Source organism: Chelonoidis abingdonii, chromosome 2 (assembly GCF_003597395.2).
Source record: "Chelonoidis abingdonii isolate Lonesome George chromosome 2, CheloAbing_2.0, whole genome shotgun sequence".
In the NCBI taxonomy this organism is placed as follows: domain Eukaryota; kingdom Metazoa; phylum Chordata; order Testudines; family Testudinidae; genus Chelonoidis; species Chelonoidis abingdonii.
The window spans coordinates 4,470,443-4,485,252 of record NC_133770.1 but is presented as its reverse complement, the minus strand read 5'-3'; the positions used below and the strand labels follow the sequence as shown (position 1 = coordinate 4,485,252).

The following is a 14,810-nucleotide window of genomic DNA, read 5'->3' as shown; positions in this document are numbered from 1 at the left end:
AAAAAGACGCTCCAGCCCCTTGAGGAATCTGGAGACCATAGGGTGGGAGAAAACGGAGTAAGCACCTTCTCCGGGATGAAAGGTCGAGATGGCGGCTAGGTGTACACGCAAAGATGAGAGTGCGAGTCCTTGCTGCTTGAGATGCCAGAGGTATTCCAATATTATGTGAATACGAACCTGCGCAGGTGCCGCCTGCTGCGCTTGACACCAGCAAGAGAACCGCTTCCACTTGGCTAAGTACATAGCCCTAGTGGAGGGTTTTCTGCTACCCAGGAGTACCCGTTGCACTGGGGTGGAGCAGCGTAGCTCCGAATGACTCAACCACCCAGGAGCCAAGCCGTGAGATGGAGGGATTGCAAGTCGGGATGGAGAAGCCTGCCGTGGTCCTGGGTTATTAGATCCTGATGGAGAGGCAGGGGAACCGGGTTGGCTATCGAGCGGTCCCGCAACGTGGTGTACCAATGCTGGCGGGGCCATGCGGGGGCGATCAGAATCACTTCAGCCCTGTCCCTGCGAAGCTTTACGAGGACCTTGTGCACCAACGGAAAGGGTGGGAAGGCGTACAACAGGTGGGTCGACCATGACATGAGGAAGGTGTCCTATATCGAGCCTGGGGCGAGACCCTGAAAGGAGCAGAACCTGTGACACTTCCGGTTGCTGCGGGAGGCGAAGAGGTCTATGTGGGGAAAGCCCCACTTCTGGAAGAGGGAATGAGCTACGTCCGGTCGAAGTGACCACTTGTGGGCGAGAAATGACCTGCTGAGGTGGTCCGCTAATGTGTTCTGGACCCCTGGGAGGAAGGATGCCACCAGGTCTATAGAGTGAGCTATACAGAATTCCCACAGTCGGATCGCCTCCTGACAAAGCGGGAGAGAGAGCGGATTCCTCCCTGCCTGTTTATGTAGTGCATTGCGGTGGTGTTGTCCGTGAGCACTAGAACACAACGGCCCTGCAGGTGGTGAAGAAAGGTCTGACAGGCGAGGCGGACTGCCCATAGCTCCCGGATGTTTATGTGTAAGGACAACTCCTGGGTGGACCAGAGGCCTTGTGTGCGACGACCACCCATGTGAGCCCCCCAGCCCAGAGATGACGCGTCCGTCGTTAGGGACGCAGACGGTTGTCTGGGGCGGAACGGCATGCCTGCACACACCAGGGAGGGGGTTAGCCACCAACGGAAGGAGCGTAAGATGCTCTGAGGAACCGTGACGACGATGTCTATGGTGTCCCTGCGCAGGCGGTAAACGGAGGCCAGCCAGATTTGAAGGGATCGAAGGCGAAGTTTGGCGTGCTTGGTGACGAAAGTAAAGGCAGCCATATGGCCGAGGAGGCTGAGGCAGGCCCGGGCTGAGGTCGTCGGGAAGGTCTGCAGGCTCTCTATGGCAGTGACCATTGCCTGAAACCGGCTCAGCGGGAGGTAGGCTGCTGCGAGCGTGGAGTCCAGGACAGCCCCAATGAATTCTATTCTTTGAGTGGGCACGAGAGTGGACTTGGCCATATTGACCATCAGGCCCAATCGCTCGAACAGTTCCATGACGACGGCTACATGGGCGGTGACCTGGGTCTCGGAGGTCCCGCGAATAAGCCAGTCGTCGAGGTAAGGGAAGACGCATATGCGCCGACGACAGAGGAAGGCAGCCACCACCGCCATACACTTCGTGAAGACACGTGGGGCAGTGGAAAGGCTGAAGGGAAGGACCGTGAATTGGAAGTGACAATTTCGCACCATAAAACATAGGTACCGTCTGTGCGGGGGGTAAATAGAGATATGAAAGTATCCGTCCTTCATGTCGAGAGCAACGAACCAGTCCCCCGGATCCAGGGATGGGATAATAGTCCCCAAGGATACCATCCGGAACTTCAACTTCTTCAGGAAGACGTTGAGCCCGCGGAGGTCTAGGATGGGTCGAAGACCTCCTTTCGACTTGGGGGTTAAGAAGTAACGGGAATAAAACCCCCTGCCCCTGAACTCCTGCGGTACCTCCTCTATGGCTCCGATTTCGAGAAGCGTATAGATCTCCTGCCAGAGGAGATGCTCGTGAGAGGGGTCCCTGAAGAGGGAAGGGGAGGGGGGGGGGGGCGAAAAAAACTGGAGATGGTAACCAAACTCCACCGTGCGTAGGACCCAACGATCTGAGGTTAGTCAGGTCCACGCTGGGAGGAAGGAGGAAAGACGGTTGGAGAACTGGATAGGATTCCGGGAAAGGACTGGTGCTCTGCTCTCGGTTGCACCTTCAAAAGTTCTGCTTTGGTCCCGCCGGTGGCTTGGCGGAACCATTATTCTGGCCCCCCTGAGAACCGGACTGCCATCTGCGGTTCACACGACCACGCCTCCTAGTAAAGTCCTGTCGAGGCCATGGTGGGGGGTAGGGACGTTGAGGTTGGGCTCGGAAGGACCTGCGTTGGGTCTGCAGAGTGTGCATCCCAAGGGAACGCATGATGACACGGTTATCCTTGAAGCTCTGGAGTCTAGGGTCCGTTTTCTCGGAGAAAAGGCCCTGGCCTTCGAACGGAAGGTCCTGAATCGTGTGTTACAGTTCAGGGGGTAGGCCGGAAACCTACAACCATGATATTCTCCGCATTGCAACTCCCGAGGCCACGGTCCTGGTCGCCGAATCTGCAGCGTCGAGAGGCCTGCAGGGAAGTCCGGGATATCTTCTTTCCTTCCTCGAGGAGGCTCTGGAACTCTGGACGGGAGTCCAGCGGGACCAGCTCGGTGAACTTGTCCATGGACTGCCAGGTATTAAAATTGTACCTGCTGAGAAGGGCCTGCTCGTTAGCTACACGCAACTGTAGGCCCCCTGCGGACTATACTTTGCGTCCAAGTAGGTCCATGCGTTTAGCCTCCCGCGATTTTGGGGCGGGGGCTTGCTGGCCATGGCGCTCCCTCTCGTTCACAGACTGCACTACCAGAGAACATGGAGGAGGATGGGTATAAAGATATTCATACCCTTTAGATGGTACCATATATTTCCTCTCCACGCCTCTGGCCGTAGGAGGGATAGACGCTGGGGATTGCCAAATCGAGTCGCTTTGGCCTGGATGGAGTGGATAAATGGCAGGGCTACACGAGTCGGGGCATCTGAAGATACTATGTCCACGACCAGGTCCTCCACCTCCGGGACTTCCTCCACCTGAAGGTTGATGCTCAACGCAACGCGGCGGAGAAGGTCCTGGTGGGCTCGTAGGTCGATGGGAGGCGGGCCCGAGGTTGATGTACCCGCTATCGCCTCATCTGGCGAGGAGGAGGACGAGAGACCCAGAACCAGTGGTTCGGGTTGTGACTCCTGGTCCAGAGGGGGGTCGGTATCTGCGGGGCCCTGAGGGTCCTGGGTCTCGGCAGAAGCGTCCGTATCAGCCTGAGGACGACGACTAATAGTGGCCTCTGGTGCCCGACGGACCGACATGGCGGACCGCGACATTACCGTAGGTGATGGTGATATGCCCAAGGCGTCCAGTCCAGAAGGACCACTGTGGTGCTTGCTCCAAAGCCCTGGGACTCTGGGAGGGCACGGGCCTGGGGGTCCAAATCTCCATAAACAGCACTATCTGCTCGGGACAATCCGGATGGGTGTCTTGATGGCCAGGGCGGAGCAGATATTCCGTGAGGTGGGTACTGGACATCATGCCTGGCCGGAGAGTGGTACCGGGAGTCATACCGGTGCCGAGACGTGGACCGGGACCTGCAACCAGCATGGTGCCGGGAGGTCGACCGGGACCTAAAGGAGCAGCGGTGTGATCGACTGCGCTGGGAACGGTGCCGGGAGCTAGACCGCCTTGCTGAATACCGGTCCGGAGATCGAGATCTGGGCCAGTGCCATGAGTACGACCGGTACCGAGAGGGGGATCGGTACTGGGACTGCGAGCGGCGCCTGGATATTGACCAGCGATAAGAGCGGGAGCGGTGCCGGGATCTCGACCGCGAACGGTGTCTGCCTGCTGCCTCGATGGACAGTGGTCTGACCATGGCAGGCTTCCCCGCTGATGGAAGGACCCGCACTGGCGGTGCCGGGGGTTGAGGCAGGGTGGGCTCCGTAAGAGCAATGAGTTCCCTCGCCGTCGAGAAGGTCTCCGGCATGGTGGGAACGACGAGCTCAACCGAGGCGCGTGCCGGGGAGCTGTCATGCACCGGACTCAACGGCTCTTGCCTGGCCAGAATCAACGGTGAGGAGATTACCGGCGCCGCGGCAGTTGTCGGTGCCGGACGGCTCAGTTTGGTGTGCTCAGACTGCGGTGCCGAGGTTGGAGCCGCAGGAGCCTTAGCCTTTTTGGCCCTTGGAGAGAGGGAGAGATGCCGGGCCGGCTTCTACGCCTGAGATGGTTGGTGCCGGGGTGTCCCGACGGTGCCAGCGGTCACCGGTGCCGATGAAGCACTTCTCCCCGGTGCGGACTGCGCGGCACTTGGTGCCGGAGCTGAAGGGGTGAGGGCTGCCTCCATCAGAAGCTGCTTCAAGTGAGAGTCCCGCTCCTTTTTTGTCCGCAGCTTGAAGGACTTACAAATACGGCACTTGTCTGTCAGATGGGATTCCCCCAGGCACTTCAGGCAGTGATCATGGGGGTCTCCCGTTGGCATCGGCTGGCGGCAGGCCGAGCACTGTTTGAAACCGGGCGAGCCAGGCATGAGCCCGGGCCCTGGGAGAGATGAAGGGGGGTAAACCCCAGCCCTCTAACTATATACACTAACTATACTAACAACTATTACGAATTAACAACAACTATAACTCAAACTACAACTCTCTCTCTCTCTCTCTCTCTCTCTCTATATACACAATAAGTAGAAGAACGGGTGAAGAGCTAGGGAAGTGGAGGTCAGCTAAGCCGCACTCCACTGTTCCAATGACCGACACGGGCGGTAAGAAGGAACTGAGGAGCGGATGGGTCGGCAGGGGTATATATCCGGTGCCGTAGTGGCGCCACGCCAGGGGGCGCCCAGCCGACCCGCCGGGTGTTGCTAGGGGAAAATTCTTCTGACGAATGTGCACGCGGCGCGCGCGCACCTACTTGGAATGGATATGAGCAAGCACTCGAAGAAGAACCAGCGTTTTGATTTTTGGGGAAAGTCCAACTTGAGAATTTGGTCAGCCTTATTGCTGGGAACATGTTGTAAGGATTTTACCTTAAACCAAATCTAGCTTGCTAAATTTTAGCTATTAGAAAGCATTTTGTCTTTATTTCTCTTGTAACCATTTCTGACAGTAATACCTGGTACCTGAATCCACTTAAATCCTATCTTCTTTTGTCAATAATCTTGTTTTATTTTTTAATCTAAACCAATCCAGTGCTGTGTTTAAACTGAACTGTTTGCTAACAGTTCAAGAAGCAAATCGCTGAACATAACCCTTTACAGGGACAATTGATTTTTAATACCTGAACTGTCCAGGAGAGAGCTGGTCAGTGTAGAACACATGTTGTGAGTGGCCCACGTTGGGAGCTACAACCACACAACCCCTCACTGGTCTGGAGTGCAACCCAGAATGTGACAACCCCAAAGCAGGATCTCTGTATAGTTTAACATGAAGAGGAAATAAAGATTCTTGCTTCCACGCCTTGCTACGTAGTGCTAATGAGAAACTGATACCTGTTTCCTCGCTTGTGGGAAACAGCTGCTGCCCACGAATCCCATCGGGCTCGTTCAAGCTCCTCATACTTGGTGTGATGGTTCAAATAGGTCTCATCAGAAGTGTCTTCCAGCTAGGAAAAAGAACAAAGCTAGTTTTCCCTCTAATATTCAAAAGATGACATTCTGTCTTCAGGGTGACACTACTGTTTGGTCAAGTACAAAGTAGCAGAAACCCTGTGATTCTGTACCACAGAACTCAGCAGATAACAATGCCTATTGGACAATACTGGAGAAACCACAGTCTGTTTCGCCCCCCTGACTTCCTTAAAAAAGGCTTCCAAATGGAAGTCAATTCACATAGGATCAAGTTAACAAGGATTTAATCTTTACTTCAGGTTTGGCTGGTCAAAATCACAAAATCTGCTGTATGTGACTTACATATTAATTTATAAAAGCAGCAAAGAATCCTGTGGCACCTTATAGACTAACAGACGTTTTGGAGCATGAGCTTTCATGGGTGAATACCCACTTCGTCAGATGCTCATGCTCCAAAACGTCTGTTAGTCTATAAGGTGCCACAGGATTCTTTGCTGCTTTTACAGATCCAGACTAACACGGCTACCCCTCTGATATTAATTTATATAATTGGATTCTGAATGCTGGAAGATCAGACATCTGTTCATGCTGTTGAGAGAGAGAGAGAGAGAGAGTGTGTGTGAGTGTGTGTGTGTGTGTGTAAAGAAGTTTCTTTCACGTAACTACAGAACAGTTTTCTTCACAATTTGTTCTCTGTAGAACACAGCAACCCACTACAACTCAAGATGAATTCTCTTACTGAATAACCCCTCTGTGATGGGAGTTGAGACTTTCCAACATTGAGCAATACCATACAATCACATCATCTGTGGTTGCTCAAGTTGGTGAGATCTCCCTTAACTGGGGAATTGGAACCACTGTTTTTAATCACTAACCCAGTCATACTTTTCATGAGCTTCACTTTTGAAGTTGTGTATCAGACTATTGTCTGGATTCTCTGAGATAGACAAAGCCTCTATTATATAGATCATGTGAACGGATGCCAAGAACATTAAAGCACCACTCAAGGGTTTGCTGTGGCTGCTGCTTGTAGAGAGAGATGACCCAATAAATGCTTTTTCATAACAGCTGATGCAGATGTCAGGGAGCCAACTGCAGCACAGTTAATCTCCCACCGACAGAATGAGCATAGCTGATCCTGGCAGGGGCTGTCTGATTGCACTTCCTGATTGGTGGAGGGGTGGGGCTAAGTTACTACTTGACCCAGCAGCAGCCAGAGCTTGATGGCTGCTCAATGCATCCCACCCCACAGCTGTGTTTGATCGCGTTTCCTCAGTGCCTGCTCCTGCACCCTTCCAGCCTGTGCCTGCTCTTGTGACAGCTCCAGTTCCTGCTTTGTGCGCCTGTTCCTGCCCAGCCTGCTCTTGTGCCTGCCCTTCTCTATCCGTGGCTCAGCTTCCTGACCATGACTCCAGTTCACCTACTGGCTCTGGTATTTAGCTTCCGATCCCTGGCTCTGACCTTGGTTTTGCTCTTGACTATGCCCCTGGACATCCCATGGCTCAAATTCTCCGCTCAGCTCTAACCTCCAGACTTGGCCACCCGCATGACGCCAACCACTAAGACTAACTGCTAACCTCCCAGTCCTGTTCCTGACAGATTGAGCAGCCTGCAAGAGAGACTGAAAATGAGGTTCTGCTGTGAGGTTGACCCCCATTTAGGGCTCTCTCTTCCCCACAGAGGTAATGGGCACCTGGCAGAAGCTACAGACCCAAATCATGGCCCTACAGGCACAAGTCTCATTATCCAGGGCTCAGGTACCTCAGGAACTGAAAATTCTGCTGCTAGTCCAGTTTGACAGTGACTGTGGGAAATTTTTGCAACTTCCTGAATCAATGCTGCCTCCTGTTCATGTGATGACTCTGTCATTTCCCATTGACCACGCCCGATTTAGGCTCATCAGCCTGTTAACTGGAAGGCCTTGGCCTGGAAGGAGACTTCCAGCCCCTTGCTAGGGCAGCTTGAGGAATTCCATGAAGACATGGCAGTTGTTTTGATTACTTGAATTGTACCTGCTCTGCCAAAGGTGCTCTGGCTCTTATGCTAGGGAATAGACCATTCGCCATGGAATTCTGGCACTTAGTGGCTGTCACTAGGTGGAATGAAGCAGTGCAGCACAGCACTACCATTTACAGCATGGCTTGAATGAAGAAATCAAGGACAAGCTCGTGCAGGTAGAGCCACTGTCTGACCTAAATGCTCTGGTCAGGCTGTGCATCAGCACTGATGATCACCTGGCCAAATGTCAACTAGAAAGCAAGTTCCATTTTCTATACCCACAGGCTGAAGAAATTTGACCTTGCGTTGCCAACATAGAAAGGAACCTGCAACGAGCTCTAGATTTATGCTTATATTGCGGGGAACCCAGGCACTATGTGGAGTGGTGTCTCAGTAAGACTCGTGTCCTGCCCCAGTTGGGAAAGCCCTTTATGTCAAACAGTATCCTGGCTGTAGTTGGCTAGCGAGCCACCACCCTCCAACTTCCTCTTTGGCTACAATACCCTGCCATATTTGGGGTTTATAGCTAAGGGCACTGGTGGACTCAGGGGCCTCTAACAACTTCATGGACCTAGATTTTACTTGGACCCATAACATTCCCAATCAGTGAAACAGCATCCCTGATTTGATGGAATCCATTGATGGGTCCCCCCCTCCTCTGGCCCTATTATTCACCAGATGACACTGCTGACTGACCACACTCCAGGTCAACCAGGAGATTCTGCAATTTGGACCGATTTGTGCCGCTCAGTCCCCCATCATTCCCTGGCTGGTTGACCACGACCTGCACATCCAGTAGGGATCAGGCATGGTGTACTTTACATAAAGATTCTGCTGCCAGTTACGTCTCCCAAGGTTGGTGTCAGATCCAAACCCTCTCACAATGGAGCTGCTGAAGGGAGAAGTTCAAAGATAGCTGCTGCCCTCTCCAGCACCCTCTCAACCATTTCAGGTATTGCGGGGAAATATCGAGACTTCGCTGATGTCTTTGATAAAGAGAGAGCAGATGTCTTACCAACACATCACAATTATGATTACTTTATACTCCTTCTCAGTACTGAACCTTCAGACGCTCCAGGAATGCTTCCATAAGAATTCCCAGAAGGGGTTTATTTGTCCTTCTGCCTTTACAGCAGGAGTTCCAAGCTTTTTTGGTATGAAAAAAGACATTTCCCTGGCCCCTGCATTGATCAGTGGTCTCTGAATAGAGTGACTGTTCGAAATCGCTACCCGCTGCCACTTAATGAACTTTTTGAAATACTTTGCTTGGCTGTTTTTTTCCCTAAACTTCACAGACTCTGCAATCTGGTTCATTTCAAGGAAGGTGATGAGTGGAAGATGTGTTCCAGGTTCCATTCAGGGATTTTGAGTAGTTAGGTTGCCAGAAGCTGGGAATCACTGACAGAGAATGGATTACTTGAAGATTACCTGTTCTGTTCATTCCCTCTGGGGCACCTGGCATTGGCCACTGTCGGAAGACAGGATACTGGGCTAGATGGACCTTTGTCCTGACCCAGTATGGCTGTTCTTATATTCTAGTTATGCCATTTTGAGCTAAATAATGTCTCTATGTTAAAGCATTTCGTAAATGACTATTTTCAGGACGTGCTGGAACAATTTGTTGTTTATTTAATGATATTCTTGTCTTCTCCAAAAACCAGAAACTACGAGCAACATGTCCGCAACATTCTTGACAGACTCCACCAGAACAAACTTTACATCAAACCTGAGAAATGCAAATGTTATAAGGACACTATTGAGTTCATTGGCTTTATCATCATCTTCCCCAAGTACAGTCTGCTTTCAGTAAGATAAAGAAAGCCTTCCCTTCTGCTCCCATTCTTGTCTATCCAAACCTTTTACCAGGAAGCAGATGTCTCAAACGTTGCAATCAGGGCCGTACTTTCACAAAATGCAGGACCGCATCACCAACTCCATCCACGTGTGTATTATTCACATAAACTAACCCCTGCTGAGAAGAACTATGATAACTGGGACTAGAATTACTATACTTTTTGGAGGGGCTCAGTTCCTTATCCAGGTCATCACCAATCACAAGAACTTAGAATATCTTTGAATGGCTTAATCATCAGATCCGGGGTCACTTTTCTTTGCCAGATTTGATTTCAATATTACCCACTGCCCTGCATCACAGAAAGCGAAAGCAGACGGCCTTTCCCACAAGGACAAATATGCTGTGCTGAACACTACTCCCCAAAACACTGTGCTATGACCATCTAATTCTGTTGGTGGAACAACAGCCCAGGATTTACCATCTCTTATTCGGGCTCTACTCCCAAAAGACCTGCAAGCAGCCAAACTCTATGAGACCCTTGATATCTCCAATGCACCATTCAGCTTAGGCTTCCATTTGCACAATGGTCCACTATATCTTAGCAAGCACTTTTACATTCTAGATCAAGGGTCGGCAACCTTTCAGAAGTGGTGTGCCAAGTCTTCATTTATTCACTCTAATTTAAGGTTTTGCATGCTGGTAATACATTTTAATGTTTTTAGATGGTCTCTTTCTATAAGTCTATAATACATAACTAAACTATTGTTGCATGTAAAGTAAATAAGGCTTTTAAAATGTTTAAGAAGCTTCATTTAAAATTAAATTAAAATGCAGAGTCCCCCGGACTGGTGGCCTGGACCTGGGCAGTGTGAGTGCCACTGAAAATCAGCTTGCGTGCCGCTTTCGGCACCTGTGCCATTGGTTGCCTACCCCTGTTCTAGATGATCAGCCCAGACTCAAAGTGTTAAGAATCTGCCCTGACACCATAGGTGCTGGCCATTTTGGACATCATGAGACTCAGGACTTGGAGGTATGAAGTTTCTGGTGGCCAAGGGTGAGTATTGATGTGAAGAAATACACTGACTTCTCTGATCTAAGCTTTCAAAGCAAGGGCAAACGTGTTAAGATGCTTGGATTACTCCAGCTTCTGCTGCCCCACCTCAGTGCTGGTCCATGGTCGCAAAAAACTTCTTGTAGAGCTCCCTTTCTCCCATGGTTGCACCATCATCCTGAAACCATTGATCTGTTCATGAAGATGGTGTGTTTTATTTCTTTTCGCTCTCCCTCCAATACTCACGAAACAGTCTGCATTTTCTTAAACCATGTTTTTTGGCTCCATGGACTGCCAGTTGGAATAATGTCTGATTGGGGCCCACAGTTCAATTCCCAGTTCTGGCATGAACTCAATAAAATCCTAGGAATTGAACTCTTCATCTTCTCAGCCTACCACCGATAGATCAACGGGCAGATGGAGCAGGTACATCAAATCCTCAAGCAATATTTTTGATGCTTCCTTAACTGTCGCCAAGATAACTGGTCACTCTCCTGCCATACACTGAATTCGCTTACAATACCTCTGTCTATACCTCCATCCACAACAGTCTATTTTTATTTTTATTTTTTTTTTTTTACCAATTACAGCTTTCACTCTCAGTTCCCTCTAGCCGCGTCTGCTGACTCAAGTTCTTGTTGAGAACAGACCTTGTTACCCACCTTCACCAAGTTCACCAGGAACTTATGGAGCATCTGGAAGCCACTAAGGAAACTTATAAACACCATGCTGACCAAGATCACCAAGTTGCACACATACTAAGAGTGGGTAATAAGGTCTGGCTGTCTGCTAAACATCTCAAATCCTCCCACCCACTAGCCAAATAGGATCATCAATACTTGCATCCGTTCAAGATCGCTGAACAAGTCAACCCGACTCCAGCTGCCTAAAACCGTGAAAGTCTATCCAGTTTTTCACATATCCTTCCTGAAGCCCTACACAAAAAAAATCCTGCTCTGCTTCATGGCCCACTTCCATGGAGGTCCAGGATCAAGAAGAATACGAAGGGCAAGAAATCCTGGATTCTAAATGAATCTGAGGTCTATTTTACAACCTGGTGGACTAAGAGGGTTATGGTCCAGAAGAATGGTCTTGGGAATCAGAAGGGAATGTCTGTGCTCTGGAGCTCATACATGTTTTTCACCAGAAGAACCTAGAAAAACTGGGCCATAAGGCCCCTAGAAGGCACCCTTGAGAGTTGGGGGCATTTGCTGTCAAGGGAGCCAGATGCAATAGGGTCAGTCTCCTAGTAACACACCGGGCATAGCTGATCCTGGCAGGGGTTACCTAATTGACTGTACTTCCTGATTGGTGAAGGGATAGGGCTAAGCTACTACCTGAACCAGAAAAAGCCAGAACTCGTGGGCTGCTCAATGCAGCCCACTCAACAGCTGCACTTGATCTTGCTTCCTGTATAAATGTACCTGCTGCTACTCCCAATCTGCTTTTATGCCTGCTCCAGTTTCTACTTCCTGTACCTGTTTCTGCTCCCATTCAGCATGTACCTGCTCCTTCCTACCCTACGCTGTCCATGACATCTCTGGCTCTGACCCCCGGCTTCAGTCCCCAACTACATCTCTGGCTCACCCATTGGTTCTGGCCTCAGTTATGTGCCTAGGTGTCCTGAGGTCCTGATTTGTAGCTCAGCTCTAACCTCCAGCCCTGGCCACCCCCATGGCTTGGACCAGTAGGCATGACCGCCCACGTCCTGGTTGTGTTCCTGACAGAGGCACGCTTTGACCCTCATGCATATACTGGCAGTTCACTGATTAAGCTGTGCACTGTGGCTGGACATTTACTACAGACTTTGCTTAATAAAGCCTGCAGGCTTAGCAGTTTACATTCAATCTTTACTTCTAATAATACAAAATGCCAATAAGACATTTCCAGGATGGCTGTTGCTTCTAAAGACATTTATAATTTGTCAATAGTGCTCGAGACCAGAAACAGTGTGACAAAGTAGATTTTGTCTCACCTCAGAGTCCATATGATCCAGTGGCTCCACATCTTTGGGCTCTACCACTCTCCAGCTGCAGGAAAGAATATTCCATGTCAGAACAATTGTGCACTCACTGCCATGTCACCCTCTTGGCTAAGACTCAGAGCCAAGACCTGGCTTGATAGTTACTTCCCCACAGCTACTGGACACTAGACTAAAGGTGATTAGTTTTACTGACAAAGCTTCCTAGTACAGACATACACACATACAAGACACCACTTCTCTTGCAGCGCTCCTAGAAGCCATAGATTTAGATTTATCATGCATGCACCAGCCAGCGATGTGACAACAGAAGCCTGATAAATTCAATCTCATTGGACTCTGTTTTGACAGGCTTTGAGGGAAGGCAAAAATGGTAGGGCGCATGAAAGTGAACAATGAACAACTGTGGAACTAATGCCCATCTCATCAACCATGACCAATCAATCACTTTCTCTCTCTTTTTCATAAAGTATTTTGTCTACTTAGATTGCAAGGGGCAGAGATCTCTCACTACAAGTTGGAGGTACACAGAACACTGGATGTTGAATAATAGTAATCAGAACCAGGATGCGCAGAAACTCCATGCAGTACTGCACAGCTCTTCCAATAGTCCTCACTCCTATAGCAGTATCTCTGCTATTTCAGTCTTTCTGAAACTAGTAATTATACCTTGAAGCACTCATACAATTCAAAGCCCTTTGCCTGGTCTGCTAATATCCCTACAATGACATGTGCCAACAACTGAACAAGAGACTAATTTCCATTGCTAATCTTTCTCATGTCTGGGAATTTTTCAGCCATCAGCCGGGAAGCACTGACCCAGCACAAACACTACTGCGATATGCTAGTTTGCCAGTGAGGGATGCTGCCATGAAATTCCCTTTGAAGTGGCAAACTAATCTTTAAAAAAAAATAAAATAAAATAAAGATGCTCTGTATTAATTTAATTTATTGTTGTTTCTTGATGAAAGAGAGCGCTTTAGTAAAAGAGAAATAGCTTTCCCTTTTCACAGCCAAAATAACACCACCCTACACAGAACACAACGAGAATTATTAATACTTTCCCAACTGCAGATACCTTGGTGTTAGAATCTCTTTGTACTGCAGCTTCTCCACTCGAGTGGCTGCTGCCATCGACATTGGGATCACAATGTTATTGATGTCGTAGGAACATTCCACTTTTCTTTTCTTTGAGGATACCTGAAACCACATGGAGAGTGGAAAGGAAAAAAACCCAGACAGAGCATTAGTGTCAATACAAAGGAACATTTAAATCATACCATGGAAAAAGCTACTTCCCTAGAACAAGAGGTACATGTTATCTAATGTTCAGAGTAATGGGTAAGCAGGATTCCTGAGTTTTTTCCCCAGTTCTTCCACCAACCTGCTGTGATATTTTGGCCACATCAAGCAAACCCTATGGCTCAATTTATTCTTCTCTAAAGTGGGCATATTTACCTATCATAGTTGATGTTGCCAATCCTAATATTTGTAATGTGTTTTTAGATCATCTAGCATAATAAAGTATTATTTATTACTCAATTATTCTCAGCTAAGCAAGTCTCCTCCCCGCACTGGAATTTGCGCTCAAGCCCTGAGAAACGAAGATTTCCCTTTACTTGTAAATCGTTTTTGGAAGTCTCCATACTCAGAGTGGAACAAAAGGCCTCAGTTCTAGACGAAGAGCTCAAACCCAGATTGGGGGTATATCTACAGTGCAAAAAACCCCCAAACAGCCAAGTCTCAGAACCCGGGTCAACTGAGTCAGACTTGTGGGGCTCATGCTACAGGGCTAAACTGAGTACAATTGGGCTGGTGCTTAGACTCAAAGCTCTCCCCTCTCACTAAGTTTCAAAGTCTGAGCTCCAGCCTGAGTGGGAACATCTATACTGCTATTTTTAGCCCTGAAGTACAAGCCCGAGTCAGTTGATTTGAACCCTAAGACTTACTACTGCAGGGGGGAGTTTGTGTTTTTGTTTTTGCAATGTAGGCACGCTAAGTCAGTAGCAGCCAAAAGTTAGGTGCTCGGATGTCACAGTGATGAGCATAGTGTAAAAAACTTGAAACACAGATTGGAAGACCTGTCCATAACATCCTTTAGAATTTGGTCCAGAAAGCTCCTGAAGAGATTGTTCCACTCCAGAGCAAGGAAGGCTAAGAGGCCCAACTTCCAACTCTACCCCTAGACAACTGCAGCTGGGCATTCCCAATGGAGTTGTCTATAGAAGATGGGGCCAGAAAGATGGAACAGCTTCTGATAATGGGGCTCCAAGCAAGTGAGCTGACAGTGTCAGTAGACTCTGTGAGGGAGTCCTCAAAGAATAGTCTTCAA

At 49.2% G+C, this 14,810-nt stretch overlaps 1 protein-coding gene across 6 annotated transcripts in view; it reads right to left on the bottom strand.

The window, feature by feature from the left end:
- LOC116828831 (KAT8 regulatory NSL complex subunit 1-like) overlaps window positions 1–14,810 on the bottom strand; it is a 156,603-nt gene that overhangs the window by 18,995 nt on the left and 122,798 nt on the right. For all 6 annotated transcript variants that reach the window (XM_075062132.1, XM_075062134.1, XM_075062130.1 and 3 more), the window contains 3 exons: window positions 13,557–13,678; window positions 12,473–12,527; window positions 5,576–5,688 (listed from right to left, as the gene is read on the bottom strand). In XM_075062132.1, coding sequence (XP_074918233.1) covers window positions 5,576–5,688; window positions 12,473–12,527; window positions 13,557–13,678 — 290 coding nt within the window. The remainder of the gene's footprint in view (window positions 1–5,575; window positions 5,689–12,472; window positions 12,528–13,556; window positions 13,679–14,810) is intronic.